General features: G+C 31.9%; 1 protein-coding gene across 5 annotated transcripts in view; it reads right to left on the bottom strand.

Moving 5' to 3' along the window:
* LOC126776089 (hemicentin-1-like) overlaps positions 1-24,404 on the bottom strand; it is a 254,316-nt gene that overhangs the window by 9,747 nt on the left and 220,165 nt on the right. For all 5 annotated transcript variants that reach the window (XM_050498373.1, XM_050498370.1, XM_050498371.1 and 2 more), the window contains 12 exons: positions 23,571-23,703; positions 21,410-21,618; positions 20,234-20,344; positions 14,484-14,687; positions 13,826-13,977; positions 12,874-13,015; positions 11,587-11,717; positions 9,989-10,148; positions 2,533-2,689; positions 1,534-1,673; positions 831-967; positions 362-527 (listed from right to left, as the gene is read on the bottom strand). In XM_050498373.1, coding sequence (XP_050354330.1) covers positions 362-527; positions 831-967; positions 1,534-1,673; positions 2,533-2,689; positions 9,989-10,148; positions 11,587-11,717; positions 12,874-13,015; positions 13,826-13,977; positions 14,484-14,687; positions 20,234-20,344; positions 21,410-21,618; positions 23,571-23,703 — 1,842 coding nt within the window. The remainder of the gene's footprint in view (positions 1-361; positions 528-830; positions 968-1,533; positions 1,674-2,532; positions 2,690-9,988; positions 10,149-11,586; positions 11,718-12,873; positions 13,016-13,825; positions 13,978-14,483; positions 14,688-20,233; positions 20,345-21,409; positions 21,619-23,570; positions 23,704-24,404) is intronic.

The raw sequence follows: 24,404 nt of genomic DNA, 5'->3' as shown, positions 1-24,404 counted from the left end.
ACCGATACAGGTTGTTAACGTGACGTGACGTGGATAATAGACGTGTTATATAGATGAGATAAGATGTAATTGTCGTTCTTTATCTGTTATCACAATTTTTAGTGAAATCGATTTCTTGTTCTCCTGACACTCTTGTCAGAGCGGTCGTGGTCGCCATCTAGTATTACGTATTGTTCAGCGTAGATATTATTCGCCTTACGAGCCTTCACCATATGTCCCTATTAGTGGTGAGCCTGGTGCACTCATACAAAGGACCACGAACAGTTGTTTTTATTTGGTCGATCCATCGCATGATCCACGTGGTCTGGGCCACCAAATCGATTTATATACAAAATTATCATTTTATAACAACGGTACTGACCAGTAAATTTTGCTTGACCCTTCAATGTGACGGTCTCTATCGTAGATACGTCGCTACGTCCTTTGGCGTTGACGGCATATAAGTCGATTCTGTAACTGACGCCCGGCGGGAGACCGCGCACTTCGAAATAGGGTGGTGTTCTATTTGTGGAGACATTGTATCGGACCTGTGTTGAGCAAGATGGAAATTTTCTTCTTCAATATATTTAAATTTGTATATTTTTAGTATAAATATTGTCGATGATTTAATTTCGAAAAGTATTTTATGTAAATTTTTTAAATTAATTATCAGATTAATATCAATATTTCTGTCATCATCAAGTTTCAGTTTATATTAATATTAGAAAGGTTATTTTCGTGTAAGATATATTAGAAATAGATTAAAATGAAGATTAACATTGGAACTACACCTATTTGGAATTTGGAAACATTTTGTCATTAAATGGCATCATTATCAAAATGTATAATACCGTGAGAGAAGGAAGTTCCAGCAGTTCCATTAAGAAGGTTTGAGGAAGGCCACCATCGAAATTTTCAACGCATTCCACGTACAACGAATCCAAACTTTGATTTGCGACCGTACAATTTTGCAGGTGGAAGGGACGACCTGTATAAAAGTAATAATTAATAAATATGAATAACGAATATATTTCTTAACAATTTAATATACTCAGATATCAATAAATTGTCGTTAATATCTAGTGTAAAAATCCCTGTTTTTTCTAAGTCTGGTAAAATCATAAGACAATTCATTAGCTTAGCTAGTTCCTTAAAATCAACCTATGTAGGACTGACTAATGTTGCTAAAATCTTAAATTATACGATATCTGAGCATACCAATTATATATGAATGTATAAAATAACCGCAGTGCAACTATATAGTTTGGGATACAAAACTTAATTATTAAAAAAAAAAAAAAAACGAGAGGAAATGTATACTTCAAGCGTTCTAATTGTGTATTGTTAACGAGTGATCTCGAGGATTAATTTAAACAAACATTTCAAAGCTAATAGAACGCATACGCAACGTAAATAATCAGCTTCGGTTATCAACACTAGTTCCATCGATATTATTATTAAAAAAGTCTTATGTCAAACATAAAATCAACAACAATGAGCCTTAATAAATTTCAAATAATGCCCAATTTAAAACTAATTGGGTCTTGGTCTCACCTGCAGCTACGAGTTGAAAGAGACAAGGTACCTTCTGCTGGCCAACAGCGTTCTCACCGTAACAAGCCAGCGTTCCATACTCCATGTCTGTAGTTGGCGTGTAATTAAGAGTGGACGTGTGTCCGTGACTGCTGTACAATCTAAAAATATAATGATTGTTATTTATTTATCGATAAAGTTGTAGTAAAAATGGGTTCAGAGAAGATTTGGTCGTATTTCATATTATACGAAGTTAGTTTTACTAAGGCAACATAAAGATTATAATAGATTGTTTATTTTTATTTTATATACTTTTATTTCTGACATTTGTTGTAAGTAACATTATTATTAATAAATGCAGATTTAAGTGGTTGATGTGGTTTAGCCACGTTGGCCATTCTTGGTGATTAGTCAACTGCGCGTGATATTATATACAAGTGTTGATATCACATGAGCAGAAATAGTGCAAGCACAGTACCAACGGCTTTCTAATGCACGGAAATGTTAGCACCGCCAAGTTCCAGACACGGTGTCTGCTAATTAGAATTTCTAGACAGAAATACTCAATTGTTTCCTCAAGGATTAAGCCTAAGTAATACCTATATTATAAATTATTATTAATAAACGTTAGCATTCACATCGCACAATCGTCAATTTCACGCACTGTCTCAAAAGGTTGTCTGGAAGGGATCACTGCCTTAGCGATAAGGTCGCATTTTGTACATTATTCTATAAACATTTATTCTTTATAGAACTTTGTCTTTCATATACAATAAGTTTTTATCTGAGTAATGTAGTTAGTGAAGCTTACGATTTTTTTTTTTAATTTTGTGGTTTTATAAATTTATTCTTTCCTTCATATACTTTAATAATATAATCTCTATTTCAAAATGATAAACTTATATTTTCTTCCTCTAGTAACACTAGATATATGGATGGAAGGATGGATTTATTTATTTAAATGAATACATCCAAACTTTTTGCTTTTTTTTAAAATATAATAGTAATATATGTATTTACCTCGGAGGTACTTCTGTTTGTTCTCCCGAATTGTTGAATGTCCAATGAAAGGAAACAAGCGCGGGATTTGCGTCGACCGAACAATGTAAAGATACCGTCTCGTGTTTCAAAGCGCCAAATAGTTCATTGTCCCTCCGCTCCGCACAAACTGGAGCATCTAAATGGAAATAAAACACATTATTTATCATTCACCTAAATTTATTATATCTGTTTATTGCGTAATAAGATCTAAAAATCATATCCGAATTTTGAAAAATTGCTTATATATGAAATGATATAAACTAAAGTTAGATGGTGCCACAGGCAACCGCCTTGCATGTTTTCGTCATGATAATGACGGTTTTCCGTGGAAGTTTACCTAATGATAGAAGATTATAAAAGTAAAAGCAACAGCCTCTATATGTTGGACAAAGACCTTAGCTTATTCCCCCAAGCAGCGCCGAACTGGTTTAATAAATACACATGTGTCAGAATTTTATTCAATAAATGGGACTGAAGTCCAAAATGGCTTCACACCGACCAAGTAATGAATAAACACAAAAAAACAGGATTGAACTCTGCAGTCATTGTTTAAAATTAACGTATTATGTAAACATTGGACCATTTGTTAAATACTTTATTCGTGTTATGTAAATTAATAAGTATAAAATTTCATTTAACATATTTTATGAACATAAAAAAATATATTTAAAATATGAAAATGTAGTCAAACATCCTAGCGAGTATTTCTAGCAAAAATGATATCTTATTGTCAAGAAAACGTCTGTCGTATACACTCCTAGTTTTATGTTAAGATTTATCAAAGGCGACAGATGTAGGAAAATATTTTTTACGGTAAACTTTTTTATTAATCTATCATGAGCATTAAAGTTACAGGTCATACGTCTTCTCTTCTTGATAGCGTTTATTTAACCCATTAGTTCCCAAGCATCAAAAACATTGAAATTTTTTGAACAAATTTTCAAAATAAGGTCTTTAAGAAGACATTACAGAAAGAAAAAAATGAAATTTAAATAAAAAAATTAACCGTGGTTGCTGAGTCAGCCTGTTCTATAAATATGACAATGGGGATATTTGGTCAAAAATGAAGAAAAGTCATAATTATAAGAAAATCAAAATTAATTTGAAAATTATAACCACAAATACTTAAAATAAAAGTTTTAATAACTTATTTTGTATGATATTGTATAAAACAGTCATTTAGCACAAAGTTTTTTTTACAACCTTGTCACTGACACTGATCTCTCTCGTTCTCTCACCATTCCATCTGACATTCGAAGAAAAAGTCAAACCGTTGTTTATCTAATTATCTCTTAATATAAATATATATAAATGAATATAATATATATAATAATAATTAATTTTAATTGTCCGACCGATTTTGGCCACGGCAGCCAATCTCAAGAGAGATTAGCCAACTGCACAGGTCCAACGGCTTAACGTGCTTTCCGAGGCACGGGAATGTACACACTTCCCACTTACAAACTCCGGGCTGCTATTGAGAATTTTCGGACAGAAAACCCCAATAACTTTTTACTGGCCTAACCTGGGAATTGAACCTAGGACCTCCGGGTCTGCGGCCTTGCATTTAGCCATTGGACCAACGAGGCAGCCAATATAATATATACAACTATTATCGAGAGTTGTCATTACTGTCGCGGTTACAACTACGCAAGTAGCTTTAATGCGGTCACAGATCCCACTGATGAACAATATTTGTTTAGACTGTTGACTATGGTCTTCATATTTGTATTTACATTTTGTATCTGAGACGAGGCGGACGAGTGGTTAGAACGAGTGAATTTTAACCGACGAATGCAGGTTTAAACTCAGGCCAACACTAAATTTTCATGTGCATAAATTGGGCTTATAATTCAGTTCGTGCACGGTAGGTTAATGAAAACGTCGCGAGAAAATTTGCATGTATCAAATTTTATGTGTATTCACCCGATTAGACCAACTCGCGTTAGAGCAGCGACGTAAAATACGCTCCAAAACTTCTTCTCAAAATGGGACAGAAAGTCCTAGCCCAAGGCCATTGATGTTACATTTACTTTCCTGTGAATCTCAGGGACAGATTACAACAGGTCATTCTGCATGAGCTGTGTATTTATCAATTAACCTATTCTAAAAAAAACAAACCATTAATAACAAAACAACCTCCATTTAAATAATTAACGACGCAGATACAGAATGTGTTTATATTAAAAAATATATTTTTAACAAAGCAACACTTACTTCCGTGGAAGTTAATGGAACGGCAATTCCAATTAGAATCTAGAATCGGAGTTCGAACAACAGCTGAAGAGAATAAAAACAAAAATTCAATTACAATTCATATAATCCAATCACCGTTCAGTAGTACTAATAAAACTGTTATTTTGTCCTTTATATTTGCTTCGTCTGTAATAACGCCGAATGTAAAGGACCAGACTGTTGAAGGGTTGGGTTTATGACGGGGATTTCACCAATTTCGAATTTCATATTCATTGAATTATGGGACTTGAGTTTATTTAATTGGGATATCATTTGTTCTTATATGCCTGTGACCTTATTAAGCGACTTTAAAAAAGCATAAAATTCAATTTGTTTGTATATCATGTTTTGTTACATTTTCGCGTATGAATTTTATTTATGAACCGATTTCGATTATTTTTTCTGTCATTAGGGCTTAATGATGGGCTAAAGGTTACATTCAGGTCAATTTCTAAGTCAGTTTTATTTTATAAAACCTGTAAAACATAAATATAACCAGTGGTTGAAAGATAAAATATGTAATATCCATTTATTAATGTTACAGTTCTGTATAAAAGTCAACATTAGAGACACTTTTTCATAGCAGTCTTGTATACATACATACAAAGCCGAAATGGCCTAGTGGTTAGAACGCGTGAATCTTAACCGACGATCGTGGATTTAAACCCGGGCAAGCACCACTGAATATTCATGTGCTTAATTTGTGTTTATAATTCATCTCGTGCTTGATGGTGAAGGAAAACATCGTGAGGAAACCTGCATGTGTCTAATTTCATTTAAATTATGCCACATTTGGATTCTACCAACCCGTATTAGAGCAGCGTGATGGAATAAGCTCAAACCTTCTTCTCAAAAGGAAGAGGAGGCCTTTGCCCAGCAGTGGGAAATTAACAGGCTGTTACTGTTTCTGTCTGTACTTTATATACTCATGTGGAATAACTATATCCAACTCTTGAAGGATTCCTGATATTTGCCCAGATTGTCTTCAAACTTCGTTAAAGAACCACGTGTTCACAGAAAACAATCTATTAAAAATATGTCAAAATGTAATATCATATTTATATGACAAGAGAACAGAATATCAAATATAGATTTGAATTTTAAGCGCCACAGCTATACCAGAAAGAGGGCTGCAGCTCAAAATATTTCGTAATAATCGTTTTAGGTCGGTCCGACGGGCGTTATAAAATTTTACAACCTTTTCGTATGTTTGGGACGAAAGCTGATAATACAGCATTGTCCATAGAAGTGCAAGTTTGAAGCCAACCTTGTCGGTCTATCAACTGGTCTAATGGTATAATTAGGAATTATAGCTACCGTTACATCATTTAGGAAGATATTTTTCGTGTAATGACATTTTATTCAAATTATTGTAATATTAGGGAACTCACATAAGATACAACTAGTAAAATTACGAATACAAGTGATGACTTTAGTTTTTTTTTTTATTATAAAGTCTGTCGGTGAACTGGCAAATGGGCCATCTGAGGTCCAAAAGTATTGATACTTTACGAAACATTAACTATTACAAACGCCATTGCGCCACCAACCTGGGAAATAAGTCTGTCCCTTGGGCATGTACTGGACTGGCTCACTCTGGTTTAAAGGGTAAATTGGAACACAATAAATAGTTTCTTTCAATAATCTGATTGGCGAATATATGATGAGTGGGTAGATGAGGGAGACAGAACGTGTAAATGGATATGTTGCATAACTGGCATCAAGAGCCGGTACGTTTTAGTTATACAAAACTGTATACTGGCGACTAACTAATCAAATAAATCGCACTTTAAATCGATAAGTATTGAAGATTAATTTAAAGCATAAATACATATTATGCTTATAATATATTTTGTAGGCCCTTATTCAAGTTTTAAAGAATATTATAAAAACAAAAGAATATAACTGAATGAATCTCGAACTTATCTCATTTATAAATATCAAAACTGTGTGTCTGTAGTATCTTTCCAATAATTTGACACAGAATATGTCAATTTCCAGGTGACAACTATCAATAGTAAGTCTCTCAGGAGCATTTCTCCCTAAGTTTCCTGTTTATTAGTTAAATCATCCAATCGTGAATTTCGCCGCTCCAATACAGGTTTAGGTCAGTTCAATATGATATGCAAATATTTGATGCAAATCTTTGGTGCGGCAAATTGCAGCATACACTGTGAAATTAAAATTATTCGCTTAACTTCGTTGAGTTTCTTTCTGCCTTTCTTCAGTTCGAAATATGTCTAACTTTTAAAAATGCTTCTCGCTTCTTTGTACGACAATATTGGTGTTTTAAACTTTTCTAGTTTTCTATAAAATTTTAGTTTAGCTATCGATAAAATTTGTAATGAAATTGAAGTAATTTCATTTTATTATTATTAATGGATTTTATTTGGTATGTGATTGTGCATAATTATAGTAAAAGATATAAATTACATTACAAGGATATCACTAGAACCGCAATACGAAATGCCTGTCTCATAATGTTAACAACGATATTTCATTTTCGGTAATTTGCATTCGCTTCTGACAGGAATTTATGATTTTCTACAACCCATACTCGAAAAGCATTGTTGGTATTTTTAAATGAAGAATCCAAATTTAAGTTTAATAGTTTGTTAGAATTCATGGTAAAATCTAAATTTACCTTATTCAAGTAGGTTCTTAAGAACTTTTAAATCAAAATTGATTTTTTTTTCTTGATCTTGTTATATTAAATGCAAAGTTACCAACGTCTCGGAATATAGATTAGACACAATTTTATATAACTTGCATGAATATCAAGCGATACTAATTAGTCCAGGCCTATTGTTTATTTATATAAATCTTTCATACCATAAAATCACTTAATATTTTGTAGCACTTAGGTTTGCCATCTGGTACCCGCAGTGTAAATTAAAGCTACATTTTTTCACCACCTCAACCTTAGTCCTTAGGCCGAAACAGATACACAATACAACGCCGAATATTGATGTCGTGTCGCATGCGATATCGTGTCTAGGAAATAGACGTGTATTTTCAAAATAAATATATTTTTGTATACACACCTTATAGTATATTTAATATAATTCAAAATATGAAAGCGATTTCCATTTAAGTTAACTCTGAATAACAATATAAAATAAATTAACAAATGAAAAACATCCGATGTTTTTGGTCAAATCGCCGAAAATAATTGCGATCCCTATAACTAGTGAGGCGTTCTGCATATCTTCTAAGAGGTCATTGGCACCCCTTAAATGTATAAGCTATTTAATCTGAAGTAAGATGTCTCGTCTCGTTGTAAAGAAAATATTTGGAGCTTAGTCCACCATGCTGCTGCTAGTATGTGTGATATATGAACTTGCAGATTTCCGCACGGAGTTTTACTTCACGGCTCACCGCGAGATGAGTAATAAGCATTAATGAATGGCACGACAGCTCAGTTACTATACTTCAAATTTGAATCCGTCACCATTTCAATCCTAAACGAAAATAAATTGAACCTTAATAATATAAAAAATTGAATTCTGAATTTTTATGTGGTTAATTTGTGTTTATAATTCCTAAAATAATATAAATATTAATATAATAATATAAATATAAATAAACCTGCATGTGTCTAATTTCATTGAAATTCTGTCACATGTGTATTCTACCAACCCGCAATGGAGCAGCGTGGTAGAATAAGCTCCAAACCTTCTCCTCAAAAGGGAGAGAAGGCCTTAGCCCAGCAGTGGGACATTAACAGACTGTTACCGTTACTGTTACTGTAATATAAAAATCAACAAATGTATCATTTACTTAATTTATACTAATATTATAAATGCAAAAGATACTCTCTTTGTCTGCATGCTGTCACGACTAGAACCGATTTTGATCAAAATTTGCTTTTAAGGTTAAACTCAGAGAAAGTATATCCTTTTTTATAGCAACAACCCCCAACAACAAACATCTCCTCCACCTTATCCACTAACACTAAATTTTCAATATATATATTGTACAAACAAAGCCTCCGTTTCTTTACCAAGCGTATATTACAATGAGCACTTAAACAACTGAACCGAATAAATTACATGAACGAAGTCGAACGTAAAAGCTATAATGGGTTTTAGAATACTCAATTAAAATCTTGAGAAATCATTTTCATAAACCTAACCTAACCTATTCAATACTCATATTTAAAATGAATTGTTTATCTCAGGGACAGTTTAAATTATATCTCTACTTTGTCGGATTTGTACTACGTAATATTTAATAAAATTACTTTGTAAAATTGTAAGGTTTTATATACATTATTTATATAATATAAAATATTATAATCAATAAATTGATAATTCAAATTCCGCGGTATCACAACTCACTCGTCACATATCTTACTTTTAAAAAACAGTTATTAGTACCTTTGAATTTCTGTTTGACGAGGATGAGTAAGCCAGTGTAGTAACATACACAAAGAACATAGCATCTTGCTCCAAGATCAAATAAAACACTAACACGTTTCGTTTTTTTTTTAAGTTACATTTGAAGCATCTTGAACGACATTTCAAGTATTTTAAATTGTTATAAAGAAACTTAACATTAAGACTTTTAAAAGAATACATTAATTTAAAAGCGACTCTCATTATATACTATGTGTAAGTTAAAATGGAAGCTCCTTTTCCAACTTAATGGAATCAGCAGTTCACTGTCTAAGGTTTCAGTTCTAAGAAAGGAAGCTAGAAGTGTCGAATCTCGTCATTCTATACCCTTTTGAAAGTATTTGAAGTTGAATTTAAAAATAAATAATCTTTGTTTTAAATACAGCAGATTGTTTCTCGTTAATATTTTCTTTTAGCTGGTAGTACATTGTTCTTATTAATAATATAAAGTGTTTGTTTTGTTTTAGCATTTCGTATAATTATAATATAATACAATTATTGTGATACTTATTTAGGGTTAAAAAGTAAAAGTAAGTCCTTAAATGTTTACTGCTGAGAAATATATTATAATTATAATATTAGCATTATAAAATATGACAAGTTTATCGCTATTGACATTAATTTCAAAGCGAGTTAATCATGATCATGAAAATATACGTAATTCGCCAAGATTCTATTTTGTTTCTTTATCATCTAATGAATGTCTCCCTGGATTGGTCTCATTAAGCATTCCTACTATTTTAAGTGCAAATAAATTTTCAACCTTAACACGCTTAGGATAAGAATCGTTTTAGTTTACTCACATCTGACTAATAAGGACACGGGATTGCTTGTTCCTTTGCCTTCACTATTCGCAGCCATACATGTATAGTCGCCGGCGGCAGCTCTCGTGACACTTTGAAGTACCAAGCTTTGAGCACTCAGTATAACACCGAGGGCTTCGTTGTGGAAGATCTCCGTATTCTAAACAAATATGTTACATTACTTATAATAAAATTAAATTTTGTTGTATTAATTTATAATAATATAATAAATAAATATAATAAATAATATAAAAATAAAATATAATAAATAATACTAACATTATACTTAATATAAACAATTAATAATTTAATTGCTAGCCAATAAGGCTTTTATTTTAATTAATACTAATGCACTAATTTATGTATGTATTATGAAATTGTATGCATCGTTAGCCCATAATAAATTTAGCGAGGTTATAAAATTACGTAGAACCATTAAATTTGAAAAGTGATGGAAAAATTCATTTATTTATTGAGGTTTACGAACAGTTTTATACACTGAATATAAGACATAATACATTTAAAAAAAATAATATATATATATATACTATATATATATATATATATATATATATATATATATATATATACATACACTGAATAGTGTAACAACTAATAATAGGTAAACACCGCTTGTAATTATACATAAGAAAAAAGTAGCGACAGAAAATTCATTTAACATTAAATATAGATAAACTAAAACTTAATTACAACAATAGACAAGAAAAAAAAATATAACAGAAATATGTATATCTGAAAGTGTCTTATAAAAGTAGTTATTTTACTAATCAAAGTGGGATAAGCCAGTGCAAGTTGATTTCAACTTAGTGAGGGAATCGTAATGTAGATCGATTTGATCACTGCAAGCATTTATCACTTTACATAATCTCGAACAGGGAGAGTTCGCACCTAACACAGTCTTTCTAAGAAGTGGACAGAGTGGTGTGATCGAGCTGCGAGGGAGCCTAGAGGGTGCACGCAACTTGAATAGGCCAAGAAGCTGGGGACAGTCAATTTTGTGGCAAAAAAATTTACCCGCAAACATTGCATCCAGTATATGCCTGCGATTGGCTAGGGACTTCGTGTTTAAGTGTTTAAAGCAACATTTGTATGAGCGTATTTTTTAGCTACGCCATTATGAAACGCAACGTGCCACACATTACATACCGAATTATTTTGACCTTACCTTAACTAAAATATTATAAGCTTCGAAATTCTATTCATGCTATTAACATATTTTTACCAGTAAATTAATAAGCTATATTCATTATAAGCTAACAGCGCTAATAATTATCTTGTGACAAAATTATAAACATTAAACTTAATTGGCTTGTTAAATTAAATTTATAAATATATATTAAAATTTTCATACACTTGTACATCTGGACAATTATTATAATTACGAACGAGACGTTTTCAGTATTAGCTTTACAAAATCCAAGCTGTTATACACATACAAACGTATTTACGTTTTATGAATTTTATAATAAAATATATTTTAATTCGGATTATTTTTTTGCAATGCATATCATTACATAATTCTCTTTATGACATTTGTAATAAGGCTTACATTCGTGTAAATAGAGTTGAGTACTCACGTCGTGAAACCAAACAAGCCTGTGTGTTTTCGGATTAGCTTTGACCGTGCATTCGAAGTAAACATCGTCCCCTTCCTTTATTTCGTCAGGGTTCAGATTGGATCCCATCTTGAGGTCTACTATTGGTATATCTGTAACAAAAACAGAGATTAATTTGAAGAAATCTTGTGGTCTTTTTATATCGCTTGTAAATTATGTCTTAAAATTCGATTAAAATATTTGTATTATCTTATTGTTATATGGACCTAAAAGTAATAAAATACTAGTTATATTAAATCAGAAATAATTATAATTATTACGTAATAGCTAGTTAATATGTTGTAATCTAAGTGTGCTCTGAAAAGTGTGCTATGAAATGTTTATAAATCTTAATATTATTCTGCTCCAATAAGTACTGATAGACCATCCAATATATATGTCTCTGTAAGTAATGGAAACCACATTTGAGTGGCAATTTTTACTATATTTTAAGTAGATAGTAGATATAAAACTCAGAGAAACTTATTCAAATAAATTTCTTATCGTTAAATAACTATCAAATGATATTAAAAATTTTTATTTATGAAGAACTTCACTTATAAGGACTTCACTTATAATACAAAGAATTCGAGTTTATCTTAAAGAGGTTCTACAGCTTTGCCCCTCGTTTGCTGTACCTACGTGTCGTTCTCGGAGATTTATTAAAATCCTCCTTTTCAAGCCCGCGACGCTACGGCCCTTAAATATTTTTTCGCGATAAATTAAGACGTTTTTTTAAGATGCTCCGAGATTTCACTGTCACGCTCGACTTTTATTTTTGTTTTAGAAGACATACATCACGTTCCTTGACTTTGTACAAAACGATATATTATTAAAAAAATTTTTTTGTTTTTTTTTTTCCTTAGTTCTGAATTTAAATAATAAAGTTTTTAATCAAGATTAAAGCAGCAAAATAAAAAACAATTTCAATAAATATTCAGGGAATTAAGTTTGTATATATATAAAAAAAATATTATTTCGATAGACTATCCATCATACACACTTACATCCGTATGGGTATGTGTGTGTATGATAAACATAGGTTTTAATATTTTTGAAACATTATATCAAAATACTTTTAAGCATCAAGGGCAAAATACCAATTATATTTCCAAAAAACAAAAACAAACAATGATACCTGTTCAAAATTGAATATTTTTTTAATGTTTTGTATGAAAAATCTCATTCAATATATATACGACCATATAATTTAAGTAAACAAAACATAAGCAGCCAAATGAAGTTGGGTAAAAATAACATTCAACTTACAATGTACGTTAAGTCTCCACTTGTCTTCTATGGCAGAATCTGATATGTGCTTGTTGTCAGCACGGCATGTCAAATATTTGCCATCATCTTCCACAGCCGGGACGAGACTCAGGACGCTGAGTGTCTCGTTATTCTCAGAGAACTAACAAGTCAAACAGATTATGAAATATATAAAGATTGCTAATAGAAAATTGAAAAAGTTATTTGATGACATATTTTTATTGTATTAGCGAAAACGTAATTAATTTCATAAGGTATTTCTAAGAAGAAGTAATTGATATTTGATTTGAATTTAAGCGAAATATTTTAGGATCCTAAAAAGGAATCAAATAATTGCCTTTTTGTAAAAAAACGTCAAAAGACTTAGATTCTTAATAATAAAGTTAAAAAGAAAGCAATTACGTTTAACGAGATTAAAATATTGAATATTTTCTGACTTATAAAAAGGTATTAACATATGTATTAATAAGCGTTAAAGGGATTAATTAATTTCAAAAATATTCTTAATAAAAGGTATAAATTAAAATATAGACGTAAAAATGTCTAACAAAATATGTTTAATTCATGGTATACGTTTTTAGATTAAACAAAATAAACTTAATCTGTAAAATAAAGGACATGAATGAAACTTGTAAAACGCTTTGAAAATAAAAATAACACTAAATGCTCAATTTCCATTCAAAATAAATATTCACCCAAAAATATTAACAAAACAATAACAAACAAAAGTAAACATAGGGTTAACGAAATAATAATAGAACAGTTATTTCTTAAAATTAGGTAGAACAATAAAGGTGACGACAATGAGGTTTTATATCATTGCGATCTCGCCACGAAATTACTTCCAAAAAATATAACGCTGACGAGAACGGCATTATTACACCAGAAGAAAAATTGAAAAGAATCTATTAATTAAAGGACAAAGGGATCGTCGAATGGACAAAGGACTTACGTTTTTCGCCAACCGTTTGAGTTGTCTATTGTTCTTCCACCAAGTGACAGTTGCCTCGGGGCGGGAGCCCGTAGTCTTACACTCCACTTCGTATCTTTTATCCGCTGACACTTGCTTCTCCTTGGTCAATATGTTCACGGTTATCGGTTTCACTGTTGGAGAAATGAGATTTATTGTTCAGCTTCCGTTGTGTATTGCTTCGCATCCTCATTGTATGAACGGGAATATTTACTTGCGAATGTTTGCGTAAAGGATTTATAGAAAATTCGTTCAGAATATACGATGTATTTTGAAAGGTCTATTTCTTCATAAAATGTAGGACGTCAAAATATCCTATATAAGCATTATATATTTAAATTCCACATACATTTGTTCTGTAATTCATAGTATTCCTACTATCTATCTGCCTTTTCAGAGATTTAAAATACATTATATAAAATGTTGAGTTAATGTCTTATGATTTACTTCAAACTCATCGAATTATTTTCAAGTAATTCGATTTGAAGTTGAAGCAAAACAGTTCAGAAAATATTGGTATAAGTAAAAATATAAAATACTTGTATATAAAATAAAACTTCTCAAATATCTATTGAGCAATAATTCATACAGGTGACATGTATTTTCAACATAACATTTTAATATATTTCTTTGTACTCACAATTTATGTCTAATATTAGAACTTTAGTCTCAGGCGGTGCAAGATTTGTGTTAGATGCTTGACACACAAGTCTTGCGTTGAGGTGTTGTCTACCAACGTTAGGAAATGTTAGCGTATTGACTGTGATTCCTTCTTTTCTTTCTTCGTACGAGTCATCAATAACAACATTTTCCAAGTACCACGTCACCCTCGGCCTTGGTATTCCTGTTGGTTAAAAAAATGCGTTAAATCATAATAAAAATAAATCATAATTATAATCATTTATTCTCTGACAACAAAAGTCCATACAATTGAGATACAGAAAAAAAAATACAGCAAAAGATTACAAATTTCTTACTATATTATTGTTTGTAACATTTTATCCTTAGAACTAAGTTAGACTACACAATTAAACTATTTCTGATTGCTGTCGCGATGCACGGCACGCCAGTACTTAACAATGGGGTTTTCAGGGTACTCAAAGCATATCCTTAATATCTCATTCCTAGAAATTCTAATGCGGTACCAAAATGCCGTAATCCGCGACCTAACAATCGCAAAATAATCAGGAACTCTGGCGTCGGCAAACAAGGCTGACGCACTGCAGTACCTAGGAAATTTCATCAGAATGCGATACGCGTTGTTATACTGCACTCTGATTCTATTATATGCACTTTTTGTGCCGTTGCACCACAGCTGACACGTGTAAAAACACTGACAATACACTCGAAATAGCGTCAGCTTCACCTCAGGACTACATCACCCGAACCGAAGTGCAATTATATTACACCGAACAGCCAAAGTTCTCCGTTCACGCTCTATGCCGAAGTTTTCGCGTAGATCCGAATTAAGAATATGCCCTAAGTACCTAAACTGCTCTGCTCTTTCGATCGGTATACCATCCAATGAAACCAGCGGTAACCTTTCCAAGCCTCTCCCGAGCGGAAAACCATCATTTGCGTCTTTTTTACATTGTACCTGAGGCCATGCTCACCCGCGTACCATTCGCAGATGCTCAATAATATCCTTAATCCTCTAATTGAGAAACTCAGAAGAGGACTCATGTCGTCAGCGTAATTTGATTATTAACGCACTTAAACTTTGTACGATAACACCAATATACTTTTGGAGATTAAATTTTTTAAGGACATGGCCATGATTATTTTCACAGTTTTTAAATTGTTGAAGATAATAGATTGAACATTTAAGTTATTATTTCATCAATGACAAAAGCATCTGCGACGATACAGAAGATCTTAAGTTTTGAATACAGAGAGAGTGTTGGGTTTCAAGATTTGTATTTATAATAATTAATCTCACTATGGCTAAGAAAAAAATGAGCGTTGTGCTCCCTATATTTCACCTTATAAGAAGCACAGTTTTGTAAATGGCTATTTTTTTAACGAAATTACTTATAAGAAAACTGTTGGGCAACTGGGCCATGTAATGTTAAGCGATAACCATATAGATATTGGCCCACATTATTTACACCGTCTATGCGCCGCCAATCTACTCAGACGGATTAACAAATATCCCTATCACTACCGGTAGTTGAATACATATTGCAACAAAAAATTTAATGCAGGCAACTTCATGAATCATCTCTTCCCTTTAGTTCATAGCACGGCATGTTACACTTATACACAAAAATGTAAGAACATCAGATAGAGTCGAAATGGAATAGCGGATCATGCATCGGAACAGCGTGGAGTAAGCTCCAAAGCTTCTCCTCAAAAAGGAGAGGAGGCCTTAGCCTAGCTCTGGAACATTTACAGACTGCTACTATACATAATTTATTTATATACGTAACTATATACTAAAAGTATATTCCCAACTACTTATACGAATACATATTCTATCGCTACACAGAAATAGTATATTTGTTTGAAGGTGAGTTAGGTGTAACTAAAGACACAAGGGACGTAACATCTTATTTCCCAAGGTTGAAGGCGCATTGACGGATTAAGGGATGGTTAATATTTCTCACTTACCATCAGGTGGCAGCTACAGTTAGTTCGAGTTAAAAATAAACAATTGTTCGTAGAAGTAAATATCAATAGAATTGTGTTCCTTTATATTTGTATTTACAAATATAAATATTTATATCGTATTTGAATTCATAACCCGTTTTGAGATCAAGTGGCACTAGAACTAGTCGAGAATAGATTGTAAAAACTTTTGTGCTCCATTTTGTTATTTTCACAAATATTTGGGCGTAAAGTTGTAGTAACTCTTAACCGCTTCACAGCGCTTGAAAGTTGTTATAAGAGAGCCATTTGAAAAAAGAATATTTCGAAACATAATATTATTTCGAACGTCGCCAAATAGGTGTCAATTGGTCACAGTTATTGTTTAATTTGAATATATAAATGAATATTTAATTTGATGCGAGCCTTTTTTATAGTGCTTTATCGTAGAAATAAAATAAATTTATTTATTTATTATTATCAAAACATACTCTATTATTATAAAAAGGCTTTTAAAATATTTGTCTTTTGACAATCAAACGCGAGACAATGGTTGAGATACTCAGCAATAAGCCTGTTTTACTTACAAAGGCTCATTTTTGTTATTGAATATCTTTTAATTTGAGGATTGATTAACTTGGTATTCGTTACTAACCAATAATAGTAAATTTATGCGAATTATCTGTACGCTGTTACATGCGAGTAGCGCATTGAATGTTACATGATGAAATAAAAAATATTATTACATTATTTAAAAAAAAACTTAAATTCAAAAAAAGAATATTCTGAGCGAAAGCATCATTTATCAAAACAATACCAATTAATTTCAAACAATACCTACGTCACCAAACAATCGAGTGTGACAAGTAACGATACACTAATGGTGGCAAACACGGGTGGTCGGCGCGCACTCAAGGCGATAACGATCACAATTTTAACTCACGATTATCTTTATATCATATTGAGTTGATATTTACATTGTACGATAAGAAGTGTTGAATATTATATAACCATTTGATAAATGTGTATCGTGTTATATATAATAGTATATAGTTTTAGCTTTCTATTTCTTTACTAATATTATAACGTGATCCCCCCTTTATAAAAGAGGAAGGCGCGGTCTAGTACTAATATGAAGTAGCCGATGTACACGAGTACTATAATATAATAGTTATTTAGTTTTTGTTATTTGAAATCAAATATAACCATATATAAAAATAAATAAAATATATCAGCTACTATCGCCGGTCTCAATTTATAAGAAATATTTTATTGCATAAGCGTATGTGCAAATACAAGGTCATACTAAAAGCCCTAAGAAATCCCAGTCAGCTAATGAAATTCTTCGATAGATATATCCCAAAATGTTTGGCTCAACACGAGACCTTGAAATCTGCAGCAATTTAAGAAATCCACTAGGCGACAAGTTTGCTAATTCGATCACGTCATGTCACGTTAGATTTGAATATGGCTGATACACTAGACTGCCTACAGCTCCAAGCACTACTTAAGTGACTATTAGCACTTTCTTAAACAAGTTTAATGATTGGCTCGAGAAAAATAGCAATCTTGAATGCTTTACTTAATAGTGCAATACGAAAATTGTTTTATATAAAATTTTACTTAAGCTCACTTTTTCTAGTGTTTCTAGCTAATATCTCGTATTAGAAAAATAATGGAATAAAATATTTATTTAAATGATAAGGATAAAAAACAAATGTAATGTAATCCCTAAAACATCCAAATATTTATATAATATAAATATTTATGCCAATTAGTTATGCTACATTAGCTCACTCAATGCTTTTGTTAAAACAGAAAGTGTTATGACTTGACTACGAATTCCAATTATTGTCACTAGAGGGCGCTGTTTTCATTTTATACAAATCGCAGTTAACGTCAACGGTATCAAATAAGTAAAAAATCTCGCGCTAAGAACACCGATTATTGTCAATAAATAACGTGTTTTCGTACCTTACATATCACAGTTTAAGTCAACGCTATCGAATAAGTAAAAAAAGTAACACTAGGCACACGAAAAGTGTTACAAATTACATCACAACTGGTGAATAATTTATTAACAAACGGACTATGTGTTTAACGTTTATCAATATTTTAGTTCAAATACACTTTTATTAAAAATTGGCTTTTAAAAACTCATAATTTAGTTTACGTCAATATACTCGAAACTAAGAATTTATGTTTCAATATTATATTCCTTTGGCAAGGAGCATAATATAATTAATGTTGATCTAGTCCCGACTGATTTTAGCTACGGCATATTCTCGAGTAATATAATACTTAACTGCGCTAAAGACATATATATTGTTCTTAAGCACGGCTACACTTCCTATTCCTCACTCTCATAATACTATGGCAATCCAACGTGTCAGAAGAGTTCATACGCACGGGATTAAATAGCTTTTCAAGATGTTTCTTGATATACATTTTTTAAACTGTTTATTGATCCTTATTAGCCAGTTACTACGAAATCAAGGCAGTCGCAGTTACACCAACACATATATTGAGATTATTTTGAGCTCATGGGCTCTGCCCTGCATCCTTATGAAAATGCCTCCAAACAAACCGATTAGATGTACTCGTTTGCTTTTTTTTTATAGAATAGGAAGGTGGACGAGCATATGGGCCACCTGATGGTAAGTGGTCACCAAACGCCCTTAGACATTGGCATTGTAAGAAATGTCAACCATCGCTTATAGCCAATGCGCCACCAACCTTGGGAACTAAGATTTTATGTCCCTTGTGCCTGTAATTACACTGGCTCACTCACCCTTCAAACCGGAACACAACAATATCAAGTATTGCTGTTTTGCGGTAGAATATCTGATGAGTGGGTGGTACCTACCCAGACGAGCTTTCACAAAGCCCTACCACCACTAGCTTTCATGTAAATAAAATTGACGTGACAGTCATTTTAATGTGTTAACACATTACAACAAAATAGCAACTTATCATAAAGATTGATGATATTACACACTCAAATGACATTAATTACGTTACCGTAAAACCCATTATTGATTCCGGTGAAATTCGCGTTGACAATTTACAATTTGAAATATTGTTTCGATAATGATGATTGTAATTCTGTTTACTCAAGTTTTCCTTTCGTTAATGACGTTTTGAGTTGATCAAACGTTTAATTTGATTTCATGTTTAACCGGTCTCGATATTTTAATTACAAAAATTAATTAGCTCGCGTATATTTACATCAATCATTTTTGTTATTGCTTTGAAATATTTTGATAGAAATTTATTTGATTTTTCTGTGTGATAGTAGGTAATTAGGATAAAACGGACGTTATGGATGAAGATTTTTTTAACTATGTAACAATGATCAATTTTTACATAATATACATGTGATGTAACATGTGCATGCGAAACCGAGAATAATAGTTACTAAGTTATGTAAGTGAATATTGAGTTATTGCTAGTAGTTGAACGTTAATCATGACCCTTATTGTTCTAAGCTTTTATTTGTTAATGTGTTATTTTTGGAAAGAAGTCGTAAGTTTTAAAGAGATGGACCATCTCCTATTAAAATTAAGCTAGCTTTCGGTTTGGGAGATTTGAATCCAGATGCAGACCAAGGCAGAGCAACAGATGTAGTTAAATTTATAACTTTCTTTTCAAACACCAAGAGAAAAAAAAACTTTTTCTTTAAATTATACTTACCTGCACATTAATGTGTTTTTAAAATATATTATAAGTAAATAAATATATATATATATATACCATTACTTGTACTACAAGAATAACAAGACATTATATAAATGCAATACGTACCTCCGTCGACTTCACAAATTAGTAGTACGTTGGATCCTTCATTGTACGGTTCAATTAATTTCGTCCTGTCTCGTCTCTTTGCATCGTATATGGTAGGACGACTTGGTGGTACTGAAATTTTAACGAATAATTAATAATTATCATCAGATGGAATTATTAAAGTTTACTATATGGCGAGTCCGATGGGAAGGTTGACATCAGAGCATGATTAACTTTAAGTAAATATTCAAAATATATTCTAATATAAAATTCTAATAAGTTTCTATTTTCAGCTGGTACTTTTGTCGTAAAGTTTTTGAATAATAAATTTTATTGTCTTGACTAGGGATTTGAACCCACTACGTAATCTGTACGACATAATAAGCCAGCCCCTAGGGCTCTAGAATAATGAGGCATTTGAGTATAATTAAATGAAAATGAAATAATGTCGAAGCGAGTTACCTAATTGTAATCTGTTAAATAATTATATAATCATTATTTACCTTGAATCAAAATAGAATTGAAAGATTTCAATCGAAATTTTAAAGAACGGAATGGTTCATTTAACTTTTAAGAAATATTCAACTTAAGAAAATAAGGCTTAAAATTGATAAATTTAAACTTAAGCGATCCAGTTTTACTTTCATTATTTATTTATGAAATAAATACAAGATTAACTGAAATATTATTTAGTATATATTTATAACAAAATTACAGCAACAGATTCATTTGAAATGGCTAGTAGAACCATAAACATAATTTATCCTAGCGCTAAATATTATCGCCTTTTTAAATGTAGTTTAAGGAATGGTTAAACTATGCTGTCTTCTTTTTTCAAATTTAAAATCAATGATACCAGAAAGAGAGAAGTCGGTGCTTAATTAAGCACCTAGTGAACAAAGTCTACAAGTAAAAGCATTTATATTTGTATTTACACATGAGTACAATACAGAGATAGTGTCAATAGACATGCACATAAACGATGAATAGTGCTATTGTATTTGCATCAGGCGTTTCGTGTCCATATATTACATTTCCCAACATTTATTGAGCAATGTTTGACACCGTCTAACGTGATTTTCGATCATACGTTCCACATATTTGAAACTTGTCGAGTATTTCTCGATAAATAAATACGTGAAACTGGATTAGTTAAAAGCAAATCGAGCACTTATGGTTAGTACCATTAAAACTTACTGATAACGGTAAAATTGACTTTCAGATTTCTTGTCGGTGAATTCCTGAAGTCCACTCTACATCTATATACTCCAGCATCAGCGGCAATCACGTTATCAACCATGAGAACAGCCGGTGTTGCACCACCTCTAAAGTATGCCCGGTTGCCGAAGACCAGTGCGGAAGACCAGAGCTTGGGCTGGTTGACATTTCGACCCCGAATGTCATAACTGAAATCACATATTTGTGATAACACACATTTACATTTAACACATATGTAGTTATATATATTAATGTAGAATCAATGGCCAAGTACAGTCAATTTCAACTATTCACATAAACTTAAATAAAATCGGAGCATATTACTAACACAATCGAAACACACGCACACCATTGTAGGTAGATTAATAAAATTAATCTATACAAATAATAATATCCTGGGACATTTTCACACACGGCCATCTGATCCCATATTAAGCTTGTACAAAGCTTGTGCTATGGAAACCAGACAACTGATATACTACATATACTACTTTTCTTTTGTAAATACATACTTATATAGAAAATTGCAATCAGGCTCAGGACAAGCAGACATGTTCATGTACACAAATGTCTGTCCTGGGTGGGAATCGAACCCACAACCTTCGGCGTGAAAAGGCAAGTATCTACCAATCGCGCCAAACGGCTCGTCATCATCAACAAATATTTTGATAATTTTCATGTTTCTAATTTTCAGTCGCTTTATGTTCTAAGCGGGAGTAGTTTTTTAATTAGTCGAGATAACTTTTTGGCCATGACGATCAATCTAGTGGTTTCCGAGCTTAATAAATATTCAGCGGCTGCAGCTTTGTTTGTCTGTATATTTTTAACCGCAACTATATATGTGGTCAATGACCCTGTCAGAATATAGCACGCTTAGTTTAATCAACATGAACTGCAGCTAGAGTTGATCTTAACATAAAAACCGCACTTCTCTGAAGAATCAATGGATTTTTTATGTAACACTTCAACAATATTGACAAAGATTGCAAAATATTTACGCGATCCTATTGTGCTTGAACATTTTACTTGCAATATTAATATTATTTATTTATTTATTTTTTATATGCACAGGGATGGCAAATTACTCTATTCCACCTGATGGTAAGTGGTAGTAGAGTCCAAACGCGACGACGGCCAGTTTATATTTATATTAGAAATAAAGACAGCTAAATTTAAAAGGAGGTAGACAAAGACGACTCGTATAGTCAATATCGGTGGACGTGAGATCATAGTAACTCTTGGCCATATTATGATAAGTGCTTTATTGAAATGTTAGCAAAATTCATTACTAAAGTGTAAACGCCCATTACCATTTTTATATCTCCAACGACAGGTCATTCAATTATCATAAAATAGTAGTAGTAGTAGTAGTAGTAGTAATAGTAGTAGTAGTAGTAGTAATAGTAGTAGTAGTAGTTATAAATGTTACTAATATTTATATAAGCTTTACTCATATGGAGGCTATACAGCCTATGCCAACTATATGAGGGGTATAAATAAATAAACAACTGTGATATTTTATCGACATGATATCATTGGTCGATATAGCGAATAACAATCTATGGGATTAATTATCGATTCGTGAAAAAATGCCATATAGAATGGCAAGTTGTTATCCAAATTTTAGAAGTAAATTTGAGGGATATACGTAGTTAACTGGAATAGTGTTGTGTTAAATAAATATTAATGTGCTTTCTAGTGCACAATTATGTAAATCTATGGTTTGTTTATCTTTACTTATTCGATTTAGAATAGGCTATGGTTACTCTAATTTTCATTAATTATATTAGGTCGTCTGGAATGTTCACTCCGATTTTCCATAGGCATCTCATAATCCAATTATAGAACAGCAACTAAATTTTGCAGCATTATAATCTAGCTACTGGACCAACGAATCAGTCGGCTGTATTTGTCTGTAATATTTACTTGTTATAGAAAATATATATTCATACAGTATATTTTATTCTAAGGTAATGAAAATTTTTGTTGTTTTCTTGTAGATGTGAATACTTATACATTTATGTTTGGTTATTTTTGTTGTCCTTTTTATGCTTTTTATTATTATTTTATTGAGTCTGGAATACTTAATTATATCCAAAATAAGGTTTTCCTTTCTATCTATATTGTGCAAATAGTGTACCTGTACAGCGGTTCTCCGTCGGACTCCTTAAACCACAAAACCATGACCACCGCATCATCTGAATGCAACGGCTGGATGTCACAGGGTAGTGACGCTTTCTTTCCCAAAACACCTTGAACATCTGACGTAGGCACTGTAACAAGAGAAAATTAATTTATTAAATGGTTTCTCAAAGCGTAAACTCAATATTTAATATTCATAATAAATATGTACATATATACAAATACAATACAAACTTATATACAAGTACGCATACTTTTTGAATATTATTAGTAAGTATAAGAAAAGCATGAAAAAATATAAACGACAATTTTTTATACTTTTATTTTTGGAGATTTATGCAAAATAGCAAGAGCATATACATAATAACATATAGAATGGAGACCGCTTCGGCGGGCCAACCGTCGGTGCGTCACGGTAGGATGTGCAAGCGATCCCGTGACGCCCCTTCGACAAGACGGAATGGGTACCGCTGGTTTTTTAGTGCGTATGCCGGCGAGCCCCACATACCCCCCCCCCCACCTCATGTGGGGGAAACGCGTAAATGCGTTTTTCCAGCGAAAAAATAAAAATAAAAAAAGAGCATACACATAAAAGAGGTCCCTTTATATTCGCAAGAGTCTATTCGAATAAACACGGTGATATCCAAACCATTTATTTATCATCAACGCCACCATTCACCAAGATTTATATCCATTGTGCTAATAGCAGTGGCTAATTGAGGAACCAGAAAATTGTAATACGAGGTAATTGTTCTTGTCAATAGAGTAACTTTATAAGCTATAAGGTATCCAGACGAATTTGTATGAAGTTATACACTTTAATAGTTTATGT

The sequence above is a fragment of the Nymphalis io genome, chromosome 19 (genome assembly GCF_905147045.1).
Source record: "Nymphalis io chromosome 19, ilAglIoxx1.1, whole genome shotgun sequence".
Taxonomy (NCBI): Eukaryota; Metazoa; Arthropoda; class Insecta; order Lepidoptera; family Nymphalidae; genus Nymphalis; species Nymphalis io.
Note: the sequence above shows the minus strand (reverse complement) of the source record. Positions and strands in the feature narration are given on the sequence as shown.